Source organism: Hyaloscypha bicolor (genome assembly GCF_002865645.1).
Source record: "Hyaloscypha bicolor E unplaced genomic scaffold K444scaffold_17, whole genome shotgun sequence".
NCBI classification, from domain to species: Eukaryota; Fungi; Ascomycota; class Leotiomycetes; order Helotiales; family Hyaloscyphaceae; genus Hyaloscypha; species Hyaloscypha bicolor.
The window spans coordinates 1262473-1284243 of NW_020194519.1; the positions used below are offsets into that span (position 1 = coordinate 1262473).

Here is a 21771-nt window from a genome sequence, read left to right on the forward strand (position 1 = left end):
TTAAGTAAAGTTAGTGATTTTGATTTTGTGAGGCCTGAAAATATCGCTAAAAACACAGACTTATGCGATTAGGCTCGTAATGGCGGGAAGTCCACTTCAGGAAGGGGACCTGAATTCTGGTCCACTTCTCGCCATTGTAATGTTGTAACTCCGGCGTCCTTCGTCCTTCCTCGACATCATGTTTTGTCACAATTTTGTATCAAGCAACTTCAAAGAGGCTGACGTACTATCTATCAGGCGTGCTGGCAACTTGTAACGAGTCAGAACATCGTGACCTTGAAAGAAGATGGGTGTTTACCCTTTAATATTTTAGTGGTCACCACTCTACTTTTACTGAGGGCATCTGACGGTTTGAACAACTCACAGGAAACAGTGCTGAACTCTCGCACGCCGCAATGCCTTTACTGGGCGGTGAGCGCTATCCCAATACCAGTCACAGTCTCACAGAGGAAGTCTGTGTCTCGGCAGGAATCTCCTGCATACGGGCCGAGGGACACGGCTGTGTTGTCTCCACTGCCCCTCCAATGAATCCATTCAGGGGGGTTAAGCTTTCTTCCATGCGACCCTGAAACACCTGAAAATAAAACACCAAAATTTTGCGTTCCGCTCACCACCTTTCCAATTTCGATCAATTTTTGGTTTGATGTTAAAAAAAGCTTTTAGTTAATGGCCACCCTTGTTTCGCCTTGTCTCGGTATATTTCCTACTAACACGGCCTCGGACCGACATAACGCGATCGTGGACTCGACCTTTCTTTCTCCAATTCCAAAGTTTCAAGCCTCATCGATAATTCAACCTTCACAAACGCTTTAGGATGTTCTATAACTTCTATTGCCCGCAAAATACACCCTGTATTGAGACTTATGGGAAAATTACCGACAATTTCTCGAGTTGGACGAACTTTTATACCTGTTCCTGGTACCCAGCGCAGTCTTTGAATCGATGCAATGGCAACTAATGTGTGTATTAGATGGTGCTGAAGAAGGTACCGAATACCGACTAAAGTCCCCACTAGTTGTGACGGACCCAAGCACTGGACTCAAGAACCCGACGCAGCAGCCCTGTACATCGCCACCTGGGCAAAATACCCCTGAGTTGCAAACTATGCAGCAGCCAGCTGCTATTTAGATTTTGAGTGTAGGAAGCAAATTGGGGAGACTATTATGGCAATAACGTACATTTGACCTGGCAAGGCACCAATCTGGGAAGACGAAGCGGAGGTTTGATGAAGAACCGAGGGTGGTCAGGGGATTGATATTGAGTATCTGATTATACTTACTCCTTCGGGCCAATACTTTCAGTTACATGTTCGTTTTCTGACACCCATACTAGAACATTATTTAGTTACTTCACTACTCAACTTTGAGAATGAGTAGGTGCCAGAGTATTTGTGAGCGTCCGTCCATATATGACTAGAATATTGGTCGCTGTGACAACAATAGGTATTGTACCAGCATCAAGAGAAAACAAAGGTTTATATTGATTCGCTTATTGTACCAATAATAGGGAGAACTTTGAAAACATACGACGATATAAGAGAATTCACCTGAACTTATTGTGATTACGTTTGGTCGAGTGGTTGGGCCTGGTGAGGATGGTGATTTGGACTAACGAGCCTCGGCAGATGGAACAGAAAAAGGGGAGCAAAACGGACTGCAGGAAAGTCCCCACAACTTTCGGTCCCTACTGCACATAAGTCTCGCAGTGAAAAGCGTGTCGATTCGCGTATAGGTAAAGAATAAAACTTTTGTCATATTCTTACGCAGGTCTTCAATCCAACTCTCATCCTAAAATCATAAAGAAACGCATTGGTATCAACCGAGAATATGGCTTGGTGTCATAACTCTCTGCAATCCTCCACCGTCGCGCCTAAGCAGGATGTCATTAGACGAGAGCTCCTCCTCTCTTACTCGACCTGCTCATGAAGGTAAGACCGATAGTGACAATGAACAGGATGAACAGGATCCAAATGAAGGCAGTATCTGCTTGGGCCATTCGACACCGACCGATGATATCATCCTCAGCCTTTTTTCGGTCGCCGTTGTAGTCCTTCATGTCACTAACTCGAATGACCTTCCAAATCGCTAGAATGTAATACGGGTCGGCGCAGTTGCCAGTCTTGACTTCAGCTACGAATGCCTGGCATCGCTCTCGTTAGATATTTGGTCGTGGTTGCCATGGGAGCAGCGGAATACTTACGCCAGCGCCTGCAAGGAGGAAGAAGGAGGCTATCCCATCCAGAGCCAGAATAATTATCCCTTGCAGCGGTTCCAAGAAGATGGCACCAAGACCAGCGGCGGCGATGAGCAATCCTGCACCACCGCAGAATGCACCGTAGTCGAGCAATGAGGGTGCATGGCCAGGGCCATATCCATTGATGAGGACAACCGAAAGAGCCAGTACGACTGCCCCGATTAGGAGCTATGAAAGCTTACAGTCAGTATTTGGCGTGATGGATTCTTTCGTGTGAAATTTAAGGGTTTTCTTACTTGAGCAACACGAGCAATCAATGTGATAATCATAGTGAAGAGCTATAAGATCTTTCTGTGTATATGTGATATTGTGAAGAGGATTTGGTCTTTCCGTTGTCAGTTGTATTATGTTTGCGAGTGTGAACAAATGGGAGCCTACTCATATATAAACACAACAGCGAAGAGAAGGTCCGTGACTCAATATTGGCCAGGAATAGTACACAATCCAATTTCCAGGCTGTGACCTGACCGTGATACCCCAAATCACCAACTGTGCCTCTTCATGTACTAAAGCAACCAACATTTGACCGACAGCGAGCCACTCAGAAGAGCGTAAACACCCCAGCAAAAGAGGTGCAATTAGCAAACACAGCCCAGGCCGACACCGAGTAGGATTGCGGCACAGCGGGTTTACTGTTTCATGACTTCGTGAAAGCTCACGAGCCCTGCGGCCAGAGCATACTATCTCTGGAGCCATTGCTGCAGGAAGTGGTTTCTATTGGCGCCCTGCATGACTTTGCGGGAATACATATAGGTAACCGCACACTGCTGCCTCACAGCTGCCAATCATTCTGGGAGCAAACTGACTCAACAGGAACAGGTAGGTAGGTGCCTTGGCAGGGCCGAGGAAAGATAAACCAAAAACCAACAAGCATATGATTTGCAGACATAGTACCACAAGCTCCTGGGGGCTTGACCACAAGCAACTTGCTTGGATGACTGGTAGAAGGTCTTGACATGAGATGGACATGTTGCAATGTTGGTGATAGATCTTGGAACAATTCGGCCTTCAGGAGACGCTTGGGCCGATCCTCCGTGCCCGCAGCCTTTGGGGGCTAGGGCTGACCGGAGGCTGGTGAGGTCTGGGCCATGCGCACAGCCTCTATTTGCTGTAAATACCCAAATTTCCGCCCGTGAGGTCGAATCAGGGATCGCCTCGTATTAAAATAGCTTCTTGGGGAAATCTGTGCGGCATACCAGGGCGCTGAAAACGCGAGGAAACGTGGCGATTTTGATCCAACCATTTTCTAAAGGGGTAAAAGCCCAGCGAATCATTGGAGCCGCACCCAGTCGAGCCGAGTTTCGGATATTTGCTCTGTGTAACCTGGTGAACCTTAATCCGAGGCACAACGGACGATAGCAGATTGTACAACTCTCTGGAACATGCTTCCTCGATGAGCAGCGACACGGTCGACTCCTCGCAGTCGCAAGCAATCGAAGATGAGATCGTCGAGCTCGAGGGGCGTCTCGAGAAGGCCAAAGCCAGGTTGAACAAAGCCCAAGTCAACCAAGGACCCTCGATCCCACCAGCAAAGATACCAAGCAGTGATGGTATATAGGGCTTCACATTTATTCAGATCCTTGCTGACCTTGACAGTGCCTCTGACTTCACCAACTCATCACTTCCTCCTCCTGCTCTCAGACTCCGCCCTCCCACTCGGCTCCTTCGCATTCAGCAGCGGTCTCGAATCGTACCTCGCGCACACCCGTCCCAAGTCCTCCTTCCCCACATTCTTGAACTTCTCCCTTTCCTCCTATGCCTCGACAACCCTACCATTCGTTCTCGCTGCCCACCGGCACCCGATTGATCTCCTAGAGCTAGACGATGCCCTCGATGCGGCAATTATGTGCACGGTAGGCCGGCGGGCATCCGTGGCGCAAGGCAGAGCTCTGCTCTCGATATGGGATCGATCATTCAAGTCCGCTCTACCTGCTGGAGCGTCTACAGCTGCTGTTGAAGCTCTGAAGGAGTTCACCGTCCTCTTGCGTGCCACGTCCTCGAATATCACTACCCATTTGCCGACTGCCTCTGCTCATCTAGGACCGCTGTTTGGAGCCATTGCGGTGATCTTGGGGATGAGTCTTCGGCAAACTGCATATGTGTTCATGCTCAGCCATGTGAAGGCTTTGTTGTCGGCTGCTGTAAGAGCGAGTATGTTCGGGCCGTATCATGCGCAGAAAATGCTTGCGAGTGTTGAGGTCCAGGAAGGAATCCAGAAAGTTATCCAGCAGGAGTGGGAGACTAAAATTGAGGATGCGGGTCAGAGTGTGCCGGTGATGGATTTATGGATTGGGAGGCACGAGATGTTGTATTCTAGGATATTTAATAGCTGAAGTGGATGCCTCGCTTCCCCTTTAAAGGCGATCAAATGACACATGAATCTGCAAAATGTGTAAAGCCTTGGATTTTCTGATTTACGCCCCAACTTGAGATTCCATTTTGACTCTATATGCTTACAATCAATCACTGTCGCTATCGTACGCAACCAAAGGTCCCGAAGGTGCTTTCGTCTTCGACCTTGGTGCAACTGAAGCTTGGGCTCCTTTCAATGCCGCAAGAGTACTGCTTGAGAATATGCCAGTCTCCTCTGCCTCTTCCTTCTCCACCTGATCAGCCTCAATCATCAACCTTTGCTCTTCCTCCAGCGTCAAGCCCTGTCTACCAACTGGATTGACCGCGTTAACTCCTCTCGCAAAGTAGATATCATCAGGGGCTTCGTATTCTGCTAAGCCGAATCCACCTTCAATCCTCTTTCGTTTCCGTGCTTCTAGATCACGTCCTTCAATCTCAGCCACGAACTCTGCTGGTAGTGCCCTCCGTACAGCCTCAGCTGCTTGTTCTTCAATTCTTCGTACTTCTCGCTTCTGAGCCATTGGGTTGGGGTCGGCGGTAGCCCATCGAACGTTCAGAATCTCGCTATGATCCAGGGATTGATGTGCCATTGCTTCCTTGGCAAATTGTGCGTTGGCTTCATTAGAATATGTGATAAACGCAACACCCCGAGTGTTGAGCACACGTACTGATTCATATTAGCAATTATTCCATAAACAAATGAACAGGAAAGGGCGTACTTCGTTCAACCTGACCCCATTCTGCGAAATGTCTAGCAACCACTTCCTCGATGTCATCACTAACGTGTATCCTTCCCACGTATATCGTGCGATTCTGTCTCATAAAGCTTCCCACACCACCCATATCGTCTCTATAATCGGAGTGCTTGTCTCTGCCAAAAACGTCCACATTCGGGTTGAACATATCATGAATGCCTGGTAATCTGTGCAGATACTCGCACTCCTGTCCCTTTGGACATATCCCCCTCGCAAAGAAGAGGCAGAAATAGCTTCCAGGCACTTTGTCGGCCTTCGTATACCCCGTGTCCTTCGCAATGTTGCAGCGGCCCGCAGCAGCAGTCTTCGATAAGTACTTGTCCTCCCGATCGCCGCCAGACCACTTGTTATACCAGATGTTGAAAATCGTACCAGTCTGAGGAGGAGGTTCGGATTTCATGGTCGAGGGGTCGACTTGAGGTCGCGCTGCGCGCTTCTTCTTCCTGATGATCTTCTTCACTTTTCTCTCTGATGGCGCCGACACCTCGTTGCTCGTCGTTGTCAGGGCTGTGGAGGCTTCCTCGCCTCCCATATCCTGAGGCGCCATCGTAGGAGGTGTAGCTGTCTCGACGTCGGCCATTTTGCTGGGTGTCGCAAGGATAGTCGTTGCGTGAGGTTTGGGTTCAAAAGTTTGGTAAGGCTGAGGCTTTCACGAGCCACTTCAGCGCTAAAATTTAGCGTGCTTTTCAGCCACAGGTACTTTGACGACTTGCTCTTGACTTCCTTCTCTCGTGGAGAACAAGAAAAGCAGTACTGACTTCTCAATGTCTCAAATCAGATTGGATCATCTCAGATACTCTCCTGCGAATGTTGTCTCGAGTTAGAGTGCATTAAAAGTCTCCCTCTTCAACACCTTGCGAAATCCTGTAATGTTGTTCGCCCACCCCCTTCGTGCAGATCAATGTCCAACTTTCACCGGGGCATTGAAAATGGTTGCCGGCTTCTCTGTTCGCTGCAAGATCCTCTGTTTATAGCTTCAAGCGCTTCAACCAGTTGAATCAGCAGTGCTGTGCCAGACCGGTGCTCATTGGATATCTAGATGATTTTGATAGTACATCTTTCGTGGCCAGTGTCTTTGCCAATGCATCTCCTCACATAATCTATCCTCTTTACATCTGGTGGCAATGTCTTCGTCGGTTTGTTCTAGTTTTGTACTTGCTCATTCGATCTAAAATGTGGGTCGACGGTCCCGATTCTGTTGTACTCTCCAAAGCTTCGTCCTGTCTGCTCAAGAAGCAAACCCCCAATGATAATCTAAGAATTTTTGGGACTGGAAAGTTTATATCCGTATGTGTATCTTCCATCGATCGTGCTCCCAATACTAGTGTGTAGTGGCAAGAGATATTTCATACCCCTTTCCATGGCATCACGGTGATCAAAAGCTGGCGTAGTCTCTGGTGTGGCGATACCGAGAAGCATTTGGATATTCATCTGGATGAAGTGAGGTTACCGGAATAAGGACTTCACATTCGATGTTCAAAGCCACCTCACCGACAGAGTCGAAGGGAGCTTTGCCCGACGGCAAGCCTTCTACACCCAAAACGAATGCATGTTATGTGATATCTGTGATGAGGCAGTCCTCCTATAGTTCCGGCATCATAACCATGCTATCGACGGATGCCCATGACCACGGAGGTGCCAAGTCAAGAAGAGCTTTTCTTTGCCTTGGCTTCTCATGTTGATACACCGTAGTTGTTGCACTCCACAAAAGATACCAAGCAAGCGTCTCCAACCAAAGTCCAGCAAGATAGGTTGTTTTGTCTCCTTCTGGACCTTTGGGGCGAGTCCTGCGAGTGCTAGTAGTTTGTCCTTGTCAAAAGTCAATTTCCGCGAACTGTAGTTTTGGCTCTAGAGGCCCAACTCAAAGTCCACTCTTTTATTGATCCCCACGAGTAGTCTCGGGGCAAGCTTTCACAGGTTCCGTGCTCGCGGTACCCCCAGACCATCTGAGTGGGGCCGAAATGTAATGTTCGCCGGGCTAGCATGTGCTCTTGCAGGACCCATGCCCTAGTTGAAAGCGGAGTATTTTCAATGCATTGCTTGTAGATGCCGCCACCTAATAAAGTATTCTCTGTTGGTTCACCCTTTCGTTTCATTTCGGCCCGCTGAATCCAACGTCTCTGGGTTCCTCGTGAAGACGCGGTCTCCATTTCCGTCCACAGCACTCGATGCTGCTATTGAGACTGTGTAGCAGCTGTAAGCTTCGCACATCACACCGGCCTCGACTCTCCAGTCTTCACTGTCATTTTGGGTGATGAATGAGGAGTCGATTCAGAAATCCAGCCCCAACGCTTTCGTAATTTCAATTGCATCACAAAAGGTCTTGCGCAGTGCTACGTGTGGAATTTCTCTTTGAAATAGAACCAGATTCTCTACGGAGGACGCGGCCAAAAGTCTTGCAACTGTCAGGGTTTGACGCCGCACTCGCTTAAATTGCAAGGGCGTTGCACGGCAACCAGAGGCCGCCATAATTACAGGGCCTTACAGGCTTGTCATGCTTAAATAACAGCACTCAAGCCCTGTAAACATTACTAATAGCGATGTTCCTTCAGGCAACTGAGGCCCTAAGCACCGTTGCTATGCCAGAGCTGTGTGGTGTTCTTAGGCTTGGAGCCCACCCCTGCCAGTTGCAAGACTTATGACCGCGTCCTCCGTATGGTGAAACGAATGAGATTATCCAAGGAACCCCAGCAGTGGCTCAGGCAGAGTATCTCGCGAATTTCAAGCCTGGTGAAGCTAACGACAAGTAGAGACGAGGCGTTGCATCATCAACAAACAGTAAACGGGTCGGGAGTAATGAATTTCTCCCAGAACGAGAGTTATTGCAAGAGTTATGGTTGGCCATACAACCGGAAACCACAATTTAGCAAGAGGCAGCGATTCCGAAGCATGTCGTGGTATATCGGGAGAGGACAAGGGCAAGCTATGGGCGAAAGAGTTTCGTCGGAATTGATCCCCATCCGAAAAGGCGGTCCAGCCTCCAGTGCGTGTGTCGGTATTAAGTCGAGATTATCCCCCTGTGGCTTTTCTCGGCTCATTTTCTTTGAACACAACTTAATTTGCCACCGATGAAGACGAAGAAATATTCAGAAATAGGCTCATTTCGGGTTCCGGTAAATCTCCAGACTTCCAAGTAGCATCCTACAAGTCTCACATCCAGTTTTCACTGATTCTGTGAGAGATAGGAGGGTATCATGGGCGAAGTTGAGTACTGTAGGCTTCTCCCCCCCGCCCATGTGGTGAACGACGATCTATCCTCGCCATACATGAGGTTCCCGAATGGATCAACTAATCTTCCTCCTTCATAATCAGGGCCTATAGTGCAGCTAATGCAAATAGCTCCTGACCGGCCATGCAACTCCCCGCCGCTCTATTGCGACCTTCGACCAGCCGGATAATTTCTAGGTCGAGCAGCGAGTTATCGAAAAACACATTGCTGTTTGTAACAGAGCCTTGTTCAGAGATTTTTGACACGGCTTCATCATGGCTATCTTCTCCCTCGTCGATTTCTTTGTCGATACTGTGATGGCCTTCTCCGACATCTGGCTTTTCCACGACTGCTGTTCTCTCCGAAGCCGGATTTCAAATCCCTCTCTTATCTCCTGTCAAGCTTCCCGTCTCTTCTGTATCGATTTGGCTTCGCTCGTTACTACTTGCTTCGACAACCTCACCAGGCCCGCTAGGATGAGTTTGACGATTGAGATCCTCAATTTGCTTTCTTATTATTGAAGTAACAATACCTTCGTTAAATTTGTTGACCATGATTTTGCTTTGCCTTTTTGCTTCGAATACAAGATGTAAAGTTGGAGTGTGGGATTTGAGGAGAGAGGACCTGAGGTGAGGTGGAATGGCAGTGCTCATATGGGGAGCGTTTCGCACCTCACATAAAAGTCAGGTTTACGGTTAGTCCGAAGATTTTGCCAGTGCGTAATGATTGGCGGAGATTTTACACCTACAACGACAAAGAAGACGAAAGGGTCGAGGAGCTGGGGAGAAACATCCAAGGGGTCGTGTTGAGGAAATAGGGCTTCGTGGCCGTGAACTGACAGTCTGAGTTGTAAGATTACTTGTTCCTTAGTGACAATCGCACAGTGATACTAGTGAATTGCATCTTCGCTTCTCATATGTCATACTTAACCTTGATCAGCTACTATCCCACCTCAAGTTTGAGAATAAGTATGCATTCGAATTAGAGTGCCTTCAAACATCTAAATCAAGCCAGAACATTCAGATCTGATGTACCCGTTGGTAAAGCACACTTTGCCACCACTGAACAGCTACTTGGCTCCTCAATTTTGTGAACAATTGGTTGTCCGAGCATTTCCGAACATCCAAGCCTGGCCAGAATATTTAAATCTAATGCACTAGTAGCCATGGTAGACCCTGACCGTGGCCTATGAGCCGATCTGGTTTTGAAAGTTGAAAAGGGGGTTTACATGCTGGGAACATTGTTCAGTAACGGTTCTGTACTTTGCACTTGCTGGGGATTGTGGTTCGAACTGAGCAGACTCGAGAGACAGATGCCGAGAAGGAGGTTGAGATAGATTTGAGGTCTTTTATTTCAGATTTTAATGTGTTATCAGCAGAGGCTGCTGATCAATGGCCAGTGCAATATGGCCCTCCTAACGCCGTCGCTAATGCATTCGCTTTGCAGATGCCTCCAAACCATGCTCCATGAAAATGCATCAATTGTAACCACTAAGCTCCCGCTTTCCCCCAAAGATCACTTAAACTCGTCCTTTAAGACCCATCGTCCCCTCATTCTCGAATTCGCTCCCTTCTCAAGCCTAGCAATCTCACCAAGCATATGCTTAAACTCAGCCGTCTGCTGCGGACTCTTGCACATACGATCAAAATGATTGACCAATGCTTGGCTAGGAACTGAGCCACCCTGCCGCTTAATGAAATCCCTAATCAGCTTCATGAAGTCCTTGCCTCGAGGAGTTCTATCCGCAGAACCAGGTGTACCCGACCTCGAGGAACTAGCACTCGCAGGAGTTGAGATGCCCTGACGATTGGCGAGATTGGATAGGATACCAGCAGAGCTCGGTCCTGCACCACGACGAATGTTAATAGGGCGTCCAGCGGAGCCGAATTCGCCAGTCCAAGTCACGGTTCCGGGCTCGAGAGTTCGCGCGGCCTCGCCTGCTTTGCGTAGCTCAGCTGCTGCTTCTGCGGCGATCTTCTTGGCTTCTCGTTCGAGAATGCCGCGGTCTGCGGTGATTTTTTTCTTGCCGTTAATAATTTCGTCGTGCTCGAGAGCGCTGTGGACACCGGAGCAGGCGAAGATGCCTTCCACGAGACGGGCCTCATCCGAAGCGGGTTTCTCCTCGGCTGGGTCGCCGCGGAAAGTTTCGAGACTTGCTACGCCGGTGAGATTGCGGACTTCGGTGTCTGCGTCGCCTTGTGGAGAGTCGGCTTGAGTGATATCTTGAGAAACAACATCGTCATGGACACCAGCTGCCGAGCCGGCTGTTCTGACTGCGATGTCGTCTTTGAGAGCAGCAGGTTTAGGTGTCTTGTTGAATTGCACTTCCGTGCCCTTAAACATTTCACCAGTTTCCGTAGTGCCGTCTTCGCTACCACCAAGAGTGAAAAGGTCGTACAGATCCTTCATTTGGAAGGTTTGGCGCTGCTTTGGGTCTTTCAGGATCTTGTTCGTCAAGAACTGCTTGAAGATCTGACGATGATATATCTTCTCTTCGATAGTGCCCGCAGTCATCAGTCGATAGATAGTGACTTCCTTCTTCTGACCAAGACGCCACGCACGTTCCCGCGCTTGAACATCAGTTGAAGGATTCCAATCTGGATCGAAAATGATGACGCGATTGGCACCAGTGAGATTGACACCAAGACCTCCAACCTTGGTGGTCAGCAAGAATACGTGAAGATCAGGATCATTGTTGAAGCGATCAACCAGGTTCTGTCTGTCCTTGATGTTCGTCCCACCATCCATACGAAGATAGTTGAATCCGTCGAGGCTTTTGATGAAGCCTTCAATGATGTTGAGCATCTGAACTCCTTGAGAGAAAAGCAAGGTTTTGTGCCCGAATCGCTTCCACATTTCCAGCAGGGCCTTCACAACTTGCATCTTTCCTGACTTATTCGGACTCCCCCACTTGTAGCCAGGCTTGCCTCGAAGTAGAGGATCTAACAGATCTGGGTGATTGCAAATTTTGCGCAGAACATCAATACCGTACAGAGACTGCCGAGTGTGATTCATAATTGAAGTCATCTCGTCAGAGGCCAAGAACATCTCATAAGCATCTCTCTGAGGCTTGGTGAGCTTGCAGAACAACACCTGCTCGCTCTTCTTTGGCAAGTCTGCAGCAACGTCGACCTTCAGACGCTGCAGCAGATACGGACTGATGGCGGCTTTCAGCGTCTCTGCGCACTTGGTCGCAGTCAGGACCTGCAAATTGGTTGCATTCGCATAACCACCCAGTTTGATAGGGACCTCAAATGATTGTCGGAAATTGACCAAAGTGCCGAGTCGCATAGGGAAAACGAAGTCGAACAATGACCAAAGCTCAATCAGGTTGTTCTGCATAGGGGTTCCAGAGAGAATGACTCGGTTGGCGGTTCGCAACTCCTTGCAGTAGATGGTGATAGCTGTGTTAGGATTTCGAATCTTGTGGCCTTCATCGAGTACAGCATAGTCCCAATCAACTGGAATGAGCGCGTCTGAGTAGGTCTGAAGACCAGCATAAGTTGTGACTAGCACATGCCCATGTTGCACAACCCTATCAACAATCTTCTTGGCTGCTTTCGATGACGATTTTGACTTCCTCTCAACGAAACCATACATGTCTTCAACTTCTTCCATTCGACCTTCGCTGCCAAGGTTCATCATGCCGCTGCCTGAACTGTGGAGAATCGAGACTCGCAGAGGTGGCCACCATCGATGAAACTCGTTGACCCACTGTCGGAGAACGGTAGCTGGAGCCACAACAATAATAGGCTTAGTGAGCTTTTTACTGTAGTGCAGACCGGCCAAGAATGAGATGATTTGAATGGTCTTTCCAAGTCCCATTTCATCACCAACAATGCCACCAACCTGCTGAGAATAAAGCTCACCAAGCCACTGAACTCCTGTCTTTTGGTAGTCGAACAATGCTGGATAGATGTCTCCAGGAAGCTTGATGTCGTTATCAAATTGGTGATCTGGTGCATCAGGACAAGGTTTGAACCATTCCTCTTCATCCGCATTTTCCGCAGCATGCTCTTCCTCGGTCGCTTCATTTTGCTCCAATTTGCGGCGCCGAGCTGCGCTTCTCTTCTCAACCCATCTCTTTAGTCGGGTCTGGTACATTTGCTCATTGCCATCATCAATGCCGGTCAGGTCAATCTTCTCCTCAACTTTTGTATTTCCTGCGGCTCTCTTCTTTGACGTTTTAGAAGTCATCAACTCATCATCCTGGTCTTCAAATTCATCAACTTCTTCCTCGCTAAGCACAGGAGTGAAGGCGTCCTCATCAGGAGTTTGAAATCTTGAAGTTGAGGAGGAAGAAGCACCTTCTAATTTTCTCTTCTTCCGAGGACGCAAGGAGAATTCACTCTCTGATGTGCTGATTCCGCTCTCCGATATATCTGCAAAGCCTGGTAACCGCAGGTTTTGGTGAGATCTGGGTTCCGCCTCATCTGTAATTTGCTCTCCTTCCTGCTCCGCCTCTTCCTCAGCATCCATAAGTACTTCTATAAGATCGCCATTCAGTCCGTCAGCTCCTCTGCCAGGCATTCGAGAAAATGGAGTAATTTTGCCGGTACGAATCAGGAAGTCTCGTTGGCTTTCATTCGGCATTCTCTTATTGCCACCAGGACCGTCACCCTCCCCATTCTCCGCTCCATCGTATTGATGTCTTTCATCTATTCGGCTTTGAATATCGGTGATGTCTCGCTTTAAGGCTGCAATATCTGCATCGATTCGTTGAATCTCGTCCAAGCATCGCTTGCGCATTAGAGGATTGTTTGTGAGGGTATCCAGTCGATGTCTCTGGGTCCGCTTTTGGTTTTCAAGCTTGTCGATAGTGACCGTTACCTTATCAATTCGCTTCTGATCTCGCTCATCTTCTTGTTCAATCATAACCATATTCGCTTGGTTCGTGATGTCTCGCTCTAGATCATCTTGATCTCGGACATTTTTTGTCAAACCCAAGAGAGCTGTTGCTTCGTCGGTCGCCATTGCGCCATCACTTTTTACACTATCCTCGAGAGCCTCGTCTGCAACTGCTGCTGCAGCCTCAGCAATTGTGTCCATGGGCTGTCGGTGGAGATGGGTCGGGTAGTTGTTCGGATCGGATGGAGGACTGGCGTCGGACTTGGTGGCCGTCGAAGAATCATTCGAAGACTTCATCTTGACAGACGGAGCAAGGAGTTAGATGGGGCGATGCGAGCATCTGCACAGATGAAGTGGTGTTGGTATGACCGATCGATTGATCGAGTAAGGGAATGCCTGTCCACTTGTTGTCTGGAAGGCAAAGGCGAGCCGGTGGCTGGGCAGAATATCTGAATGGAGAATGACAGAAAGAAATGCCTGGCTAGCAGAAATAAACAAAGAGAAAGACTGAGTGCTTGTTGATCTAATGCTCGAGCGAATGTGCTCTCCGGCCGACAATTGTCGGAAGGCTGTGAAGAAGGGAAATATTTTTGCCTTGAAGAAGACTGAACGCGGTTGTCGATGCGTCATTCGGCCTCGCTGCAGGTAAGCAAGCCCCTGATTGGCTAGAAGGGTTCACCCACCAACCGCCCAAACCCCCATTCCGCCCAACCAAAAAATCATCGCTTTTCATCATCAATTGCAACACAACCAATTAATGAATTTTGTTGATTTCAGCGCCATTTTAATCGCATTTAGTCCCTCTTCAAATCTGCCACCATGCCTGTCAAGAAGAAACCGATTGTCGACTACCCTGACGACCCTGACGAGATACCGTACCACGAACGCTTGGAAATGGCTTGGGAGGCCTATATTGACTCGAATGGGAAGCTATCGATACGAAAAGCAGCTGAATACCATGGGGTTAAATGGGAGACTCTGCGAGATCGAATCAATGGCAATATAATATACAAACAAGCGGCAGAATCACAGCAGCGCTTGACTCCGATGGAAGAGCGAATAATTGAGCGGCATATTATGTAACTTGAGGTTTGGGGATGGCCTCCAATGGTTTCCCAGGTTCAGAAAATGGCAAAGGAGCTTTTAATTGCGAAGGGGGATCTACGGAAGGTTGGAATTAATTGGATACAGAAATATCTTAGACGCCATCCACAGCTCAAGGCTCGATTCGTTGTACCATTGGATAAAGATCGAGTTATCTCAGAGGATCCAGATCAAATTTAACGCTTTTTTGAGCTTTTCCAAACCACAAAAGACAAATACGATATTTACGATAATGATATATATAATATGGACGAGAAGGGTATTATGATGGGGGTATTAGCGAAGCTCAAAGTTATCTGTTCCAGGAAGTACAAAAAAACAAGGACAACACAATAAGGGAGCAGAGAATGGATATCGTTAATTGAGTGTATATCTTCAAATGGAAGAGTACTCTCTCCGTATATTATCTTCAAGGCCAAGCAGCTTAACAAGGCTTGGTATGACGAATTCAGGAAGGACGGAGGGGGAACTTGTGCTATTTCTGATCGAGGTTGGACGGACGATGAGCTTTGCCTTGAATGGTTTAAAATCGTCTTTGAACCGGAAACTGCGAAGATCAAAAAAGGAGAGTATCGAATGCTACTTTTTGATGGCCATGGATCTCACTTGATACGTCAAGTAGTCTCTTACTACTTGGAAAAGAAGATTATCTTACTTTGCCTTCCTAGCCATTCTACGCATATCCTTCAACTATGCGATATTGGTGTTTTTGGACCACTTGCGGACGCCTATTATAAGATTCTCACGGAAAAGACTCGATGGGGAGCTGGATATTCTATTAATAAACTCATGTTTTTGGAGATCCTTCGTGAGGCACGAATTCAAGCCTTTACTGAGTGCAATATTAAGAGATCTTGGGAGAAGACAGGGCTCTTTCCATTTAATCCTGAAGTCGTAATTGGCTTACTTCCAGTAATTATTCTATAGCGAGAGGAGGAGGCAGCTAAAGCAAAGGCACTTCCAAAACCTCCTAGTCGACCAACTATATCTGGACAACCAGCTCCCTTGATTATCGAAACTCCTGTCAATATTGATGCCGTTAAAGTCGTCGTCGAAGTATCCTTCAAGTCTAGCTTCGATAGCCTCAAAAGTACGCTTGGAATGGTCAATTCATTACAAGATCAATAGCTAAAAAATCTAGAGATTGTGGTTCAAAAGCTTAGCAATTCCGCTACTGCCGCAATCGCAGAGATAGTCCTTACCAAAGGAGTCAATAAAGAGCTTGTCGAATCGTCCGATTATCAAAAGAATCGCAAGAAGGCTTCCGCAAAAGCCGAAAACAAGATCACCGATACAAGAGTCTTGAGCTTGGAAATGATGGATGAGGCGATACGAATCAAAGCGAAGCAAAAGAAGGTGAAGGCGGAGGAGCTTGCAAAGCAAAAGAGACTCAAGGCTATTTCAAAGCAGTGGAAAAGCCTCTATAATCAAACCTTGGTTGAATTCAGGAAATGGGGCCCTGAAATGCTTCAGGAGGTTAAAGATGATATGGATCTTGGGCATCGACTATTAATGGGAACAAGTTTATCAAAAGCTTCAAAAACACCAAGACGCCGTACGAAGAAAGCGCCGCTAGCGAGCCCTCTAATCGAGTATATCCTCCCTCATATCGAGTTCAACGATCTCCCTGCTCCTCCTGCAAAAGCACGATCAACTGGTCTCCTCCCTCTTATACCTACGACTTCTCCATCTGCCCCCTCTCCATCGAAACGAAGATCTCCAGTAAAGCAATCGGTAAGACGAAGAACAAGGAGGGCAAAGGAGGCAATTGATGAGGCAATTGAACCTCCAGAGACTCTTACAATTGGTGGACGAAGAAGTAAAAGGAGGCTGTTCTACGATGAAATGCTTGTAAAGGGTCTAGCCAATCAGAAGGCACAGATATAGCATAAATGAAATGGCCATTTTTGAGCTTTTCGTAAACCGAAATTCGATTCTACGTAATATCCCTGGGAAAGACACTTTAGTTCTACGTAGCAAGTATAAGGTACCTGGATTTGGGCTTGTTTCCCCGCTAAATGTAAGTCACTAATTCTCCCCTGCAGGACTACACTCGCACAAACTACCTTATTTATGATTCTATTAATACTAATAGCTTTAGAAGGTATTAGGAAACTAATTTCGGTATTAAAGATCAAGTTTTAATAGGAGTTTTAATAGTTATTAAGGAAGAATAAAAAATCGCGATTTTTTGGTTGGGCGGAATGGGGGTTTGGGCGGTTGGTGGGTGAACCCTTCTAGCAATCTAGCGGCAGCCTCACCTGTGGCACGATTTCACGTGCATCAACCTCCGATCTCTTCAACTCGATACTACGAGTTTAGGAATTTCTTAACTATTGGGTTTAAAGTTGTATTTCAATGTAGTACCTCAAAACTGCTGTTTTCCCCAACTTCAATCAAAAACATGCTAATTCCAGCCTAATTAACAGTCTTCAAATCGTCTCATCACCCCGGAAACCGACTGCTTCGTGGATGTCATAGGAGCTTCTCGGAATAGAATGTAGGATACAATGGGTTATCAAGTTTCAGAAGGGACAGCTTGCTCTAACTTCGTGCATTCAGTATCGGGGCTGAAGGATTTATTTTCCATTTGTTCACTTGATATAATCTGAAGACCAGCCACTTTGATGGACAAGTCTGTTCCTCTAAACAATTGCAGTTGTTGGTCTTTGAATTATTTTTGGTCACGTGACCATGTCTCCCTACAAATACTCCCCGTATGCCTCTAACGTCCTTTTCTCGTCTAGTACAATAAATGTGGGGGAAACAACTGGACTGATTAGGGATGTAAAGGACCCTTTCTTTAAATATATTGCTGCCGCTGCAGATTGAACCGTGATGGGGGAAACTCATGCAGGATTCTCCACTGGCCAATCATTAAGCTCCTAAAGAAAACTCAGAGTACATCAGAAAACATACCCGCCTTCACGCTGGGCAAGAAAAGCGGTAGTAGTTGAACTCTCGAGGTCCCAGGTCGAAGCTGGATATTGATCTGAGCTAGAAGGGTTCATATTTTCTATATTTCAGAATCTCAGAGATAGCAAGATGGGAATACTTCAAATGTGCTGTAACTCGATGGGACCATTCCCATTGTCTGAAATGATCCAGCTTGACTTGGGACATTATCAATTCAGTGCCGTTTTTTTTTGTCCACCACGAGCCGCCGTCTGAACCCACCCCTCCTTGGAGGTGATGGGAATGCTAGAGATTGGAAGACTGTGGGTGAGACGGTTTGTCGTGGAGAGACACTGCGAGGCATTTTATTTTGAAATTGCTTCTGATTCATTAGGCTGGCTCTCATGATAGTCCCTTGGGCCGGAAATTAGAAAGGTATCACGTCGATTCATGCCGTGGAGAGCAGCTGAAGCCTGAAACTTATACTTGGGCAGGTCGTATCGATCCTGGCCACGCAGCCCGCATGACAGGCGACGTGGGAAGCGCCAAATCAGATCCAAATAGACGCGCCTCCAACATTCTGATTTGTACTTATGTGCCCAATCCCGTGACCGAGCATTGAAGTCTTCCTCGCCTCATTCCACTGCTCATTCTCGTGCAGCTTGTTGGCACTTATTTCGACCTATATTGTGTTCTGTGGCCATTTGCTGCGCTCTTTTGCTGGGCAAAACTTACTGCCAGTGAAAGCGAGTCGTTGGCTGTGATTCATCACCGCGCTAAATTGTTGGTGGACCATCAAGCTCCTTCACGACCTCCAAAACCTCATCTCTAAGTCAACCCGGCCTATCACCCAACCATGCATCGTTGACACGCAACTGGATCTCCACCGGCTGCATCTGCCTCTGCTGCGAGGCTTCTCATTCTGTTGCGACGCGTCCGAGACTCACTGGTGGTTTGGAACGACCTCTGTACCAGCACAACCCTTGTGCTTCCCTAGCTTTGCACCCAGCAGCCGGGCTTGTGAAGCTACTCGCCCTGCCCCAAAGACGCCTTCGCACACTCTGATTCACTATGGATCAATGGCAGCAACCCTACTCTGACTCCGCCGGGTCCTCTCGAAGATACAGCGGCAATCCCCCGCCAGGCCAGCCTCACGGCGCGCGAGAATACAACGGCAATACCCAAGCACAGCCTCCAGCGGGCTTTACCTACGAGCAATATCAAGGTGGAATCGGACCCCATTCACACTCACTCGCAGCTTCTCCGACCGCAACACCACACGCGAGAGATGGGAATGGGGATGTAGCTATGCAAGACGCTGGAGATCCTTACAGCGGTATGAAATATCCGATGCGGCCTCATCACCAACAGCACCTCTCGGGAAGCCGAATACCCTCCCATCATTCGCCTCCAGAGCTGTCTGCCGCAGCTCAAAGATACTCGCCGATGGAGACTTTATCCCCTGGCTCACCATATGGTACACCGCAACAAGGCCAATATGGCTCACGTCAGTCTCCAACGAGACCGGGAAATTATACATCGCCCAATTCATACTATGCCAATCGCCCTCAAAATCAGCAATTGCCTCCTATCACCCCATATTCTTCGAACCATGAAGGTTTCCCTAGCTCTGCAACAGCACAGTTAAACGCCGTGTTCGGCAATGACCCGAAGTCCCCTCGTCGGCCGGTCCCGCAATCAACAGGTCCTCCAGGCAGAGGTCCGGTTCCAGAATTTACGAAGATAAGATCTATGACAGATTTACATCCAAAGGTCAATGCCCAGCCAGCATTTCGAAGAGCGAACCCTGAAGGCGGCTTTATCAGTGTAAGTTGAGGCGGGAAGCTCACAATACAGCCGCTGACCTTGAACACTAGCCGCTGCAAGCTCTCACGAGCCACTTACCTTCGACGTATCGCATTTGCAATCCTAGCTTCCAATACGAGTCCTCTCGAAACCCTCGCCGAGTCCTCACAAAGCCGAGCAAGGGTGTGAAGAATGATGGATTTGACAATGAGGATAGTGACTATATACTTTATGTTAATGACATTCTCGGGTCTGAGGAGACTGGTCATAAGTATGTCTCGAGGTTAACGCATCCGGAACTCTTAAGATGGTGAATGCTAACACTTGCCAGGAATCGGTATCTCATCCTCGATGTTCTTGGACAAGGAACTTTTGGTCAAGTGGTGAAGTGTCAGAACTTGAAGACGCAGGAAGTTGTTGCGGTGAAGGTCGTCAAGAATCGGACGGCATACTTCAACCAGAGCATGATGGAAGTTTCAGTTCTTGATCTGGTAAGACTGTCTTTGTAGTCTATTTCTTGAATCTGCTAACTCTCTTCTAGCTAAATACGAAGCTGGACAAGAATGACGACCACCACCTCCTGCGACTGAAAGATACATTCATCCACCGACAACATCTTTGCTTAGTGTTCGAACTGCTGAGCGTCAATCTCTACGAATTGATCAAACAGAATCAATTCCGAGGGCTCAGCACAACTCTTGTCAGAGTCTTTGCTCAACAACTGCTGAATGGACTTAGCTTGCTGAACAAGGCTCGCCTTATCCATTGCGACCTAAAGCCAGAGAACATTTTGCTCAAGAACCTCGAAAGCCCGATCATCAAGATCATCGATTTTGGTTCTGCATGCGATGAAAGGCAGACTGTGTACACATATATCCAGTCCAGATTTTACCGGTCACCGGAGGTCCTACTTGGCCTTCCATACTCCTCAGCTATCGATATGTGGTCATTGGGTTGCATTGTAGTGGAACTTTTCCTAGGACTTCCTCTCTTCCCTGGTTCGTCAGAATACAATCAGGTCTCGCGAATAGTTGAAATGCTCGGCAACCCCCCAAATTGGATGTTGGAGATGGGAAAACAAGCTGGAGAATTCTTCGAGAAAAGGCATGATGTGGACGACTATGGCAGGCGGACGTATCATTTAAAGAGCATGGAACAATACTCGCGGGAGCATGGTACGAAAGAGCAGCCCAGCAAGAAATACTTCCAAGCGACGACGCTTCCGGAGATAATTCGATCATACGCTATGCCAAGAAAGAATATGAAGCAGAGCGAAATCGATCGTGGTGAGTAGCTTTTCCGTGGATTGAATTCCATTACTAACTAGACTTTTAGAAATGAACAACCGGGTAGCCTTTATCGACTTCGTACGTGGACTGCTCAATATCAACCCGCTGGAGCGATGGTCGCCCCAGCAAGCGAAATTGCACCCTTTCATCACCCAACAGAAGTTCACCGGAGCCTTTGTACCTCCGATGAACCTCAAAACCAGCTCCGTCAACCGATCTCCCGCCCCAGGCACGCAGCAACAGCAGCAAGCTGAGGCATTGAGCAAGCAACGAGCACAAGCGGCCCAAGCTCAAGTTGCCCAGGCTCAAGCGCATACTGCTGCTCAAGTGCAAGCAGCACAGATGCCATATTCTCCTGGTGTGCCAACGGGTCAGTATCCACCGACTCAAACGCAGGCACCTCCATTGTACAACAACAACAACATGTATGCACCGACTTCGAACCACCAAGGTGCGCCCCCGCCATATCCTTCCCAACAACCCGGCCCATACAATCAAATGGGAATGATGGGGCAACCTCCAACGCAAATGCCACCTGCACAGTATGGACCTGGACCTCCCCAACCTCAGCAAAGTCTCTACGCCCAAGCCACAATGCGGTCTGGACGACAACGAGCTTCTACAATGGAAGTGCAACAGGGTGGAATTCCCGTAACCATTCAAAGAGTAGCCAGTCACCTCGATCCCAACCAACCGATCCGCCTTCAGCCAAGTCCGGCATACTATCCCCCACCTCCCGATGGAGTAGGTGATCCCGCAAGCTCGAGAAGGAGAGGCAGCAGAGCACAACCTGGAGGACAAGCCGGGCAGCGGAGTAACCGAGACTTCATCCGCAACCTAGAGGACCGAACTTTGGAGGAGGGATTCATGGGACAGAGCCAATGGCATTGAGCCCACTCTCTTTTACTCACCCTCCGCCTGCGCAGAAATGTAGGCATTGCATGCGACGTCAATTCTGTTCCTCTTGCCAAGCTGTCACATATCACGAGATCCTGATAATGGGTCACATCTAGCAGCATATCTTGTCAGCCTGGCTTTGCAAATTGAAGTTCCTTGAGATTTTGACAGTATGATGGGTGGATCGGATCGATGCTCAGATACCCTTCCCTTGATGGAGAATGATTCGACTAGTTACGAGCCAGACCCTAGAGGAGGAAATCAGACAAGCAAGAGAGACCTTTTTTTCCATTGATGCAGTTGCAGTTAGAGGATCTGGATATGTCTGTCTGGGCCAGTTACCATTACCATTCGTTCGTCAAGG

At 48.0% G+C, this 21771-nt stretch overlaps 6 protein-coding genes across 6 annotated transcripts; 2 read left to right on the top strand and 4 right to left on the bottom strand.

Moving 5' to 3' along the window:
• Positions 1-1453: 1453 nt before the first annotated feature.
• On the bottom strand, positions 1454-2652 carry K444DRAFT_608543 (uncharacterized protein). The gene is made up of 3 exons (XM_024879404.1): positions 2490-2652; positions 2200-2421; positions 1454-2139 (listed from the first exon to the last, which is right to left on the bottom strand). The coding sequence occupies exons 1-3, from the start codon at positions 2520-2522 to the stop codon at positions 1885-1887; spliced, it is 510 nt and encodes a 169-aa protein (XP_024741765.1). The 5' UTR covers positions 2523-2652; the 3' UTR covers positions 1454-1884.
• K444DRAFT_207740 (uncharacterized protein) lies at positions 2475-3089 on the bottom strand. The gene has a single exon (XM_024871056.1). The coding sequence runs from the start codon at positions 2947-2949 to the stop codon at positions 2632-2634; it is 318 nt and encodes a 105-aa protein (XP_024741766.1). The 5' UTR covers positions 2950-3089; the 3' UTR covers positions 2475-2631.
• Positions 3090-3646: 557 nt separating this feature from the next.
• K444DRAFT_519840 (uncharacterized protein) lies at positions 3647-4586 on the top strand (the record flags this gene model as incomplete). The annotated part of the gene is made up of 2 exons (XM_024873995.1): positions 3647-3803; positions 3850-4586. The coding sequence occupies 2 exons, from the start codon at positions 3647-3649 to the stop codon at positions 4584-4586; spliced, it is 894 nt and encodes a 297-aa protein (XP_024741767.1).
• A 126-nt stretch (positions 4587-4712) lies between these two features.
• On the bottom strand, positions 4713-5940 carry K444DRAFT_520458 (uncharacterized protein; the record flags this gene model as incomplete). The annotated part of the gene is made up of 2 exons (XM_024874047.1): positions 4713-5272; positions 5325-5940. The coding sequence occupies 2 exons, from the start codon at positions 5938-5940 to the stop codon at positions 4713-4715; spliced, it is 1176 nt and encodes a 391-aa protein (XP_024741768.1).
• Positions 5941-9882: 3942 nt separating this feature from the next.
• On the bottom strand, positions 9883-14139 carry K444DRAFT_650507 (putative DNA repair and recombination protein RAD26; the record flags this gene model as incomplete). Its single annotated transcript, XM_024885639.1, has 2 exons — positions 9883-13677; positions 14104-14139. 2 exons carry the CDS (start codon positions 14137-14139, stop codon positions 10084-10086), a joined length of 3630 nt encoding a protein of 1209 aa, XP_024741769.1. The 3' UTR covers positions 9883-10083.
• Positions 14140-18486: 4347 nt separating this feature from the next.
• On the top strand, positions 18487-21401 carry K444DRAFT_519632 (kinase-like protein; the record flags this gene model as incomplete). The annotated part of the gene is made up of 5 exons (XM_024873970.1): positions 18487-19242; positions 19293-19492; positions 19553-19712; positions 19763-20507; positions 20557-21401. The coding sequence occupies 5 exons, from the start codon at positions 18487-18489 to the stop codon at positions 21399-21401; spliced, it is 2706 nt and encodes a 901-aa protein (XP_024741770.1).
• Positions 21402-21771: the final 370 nt, after the last annotated feature.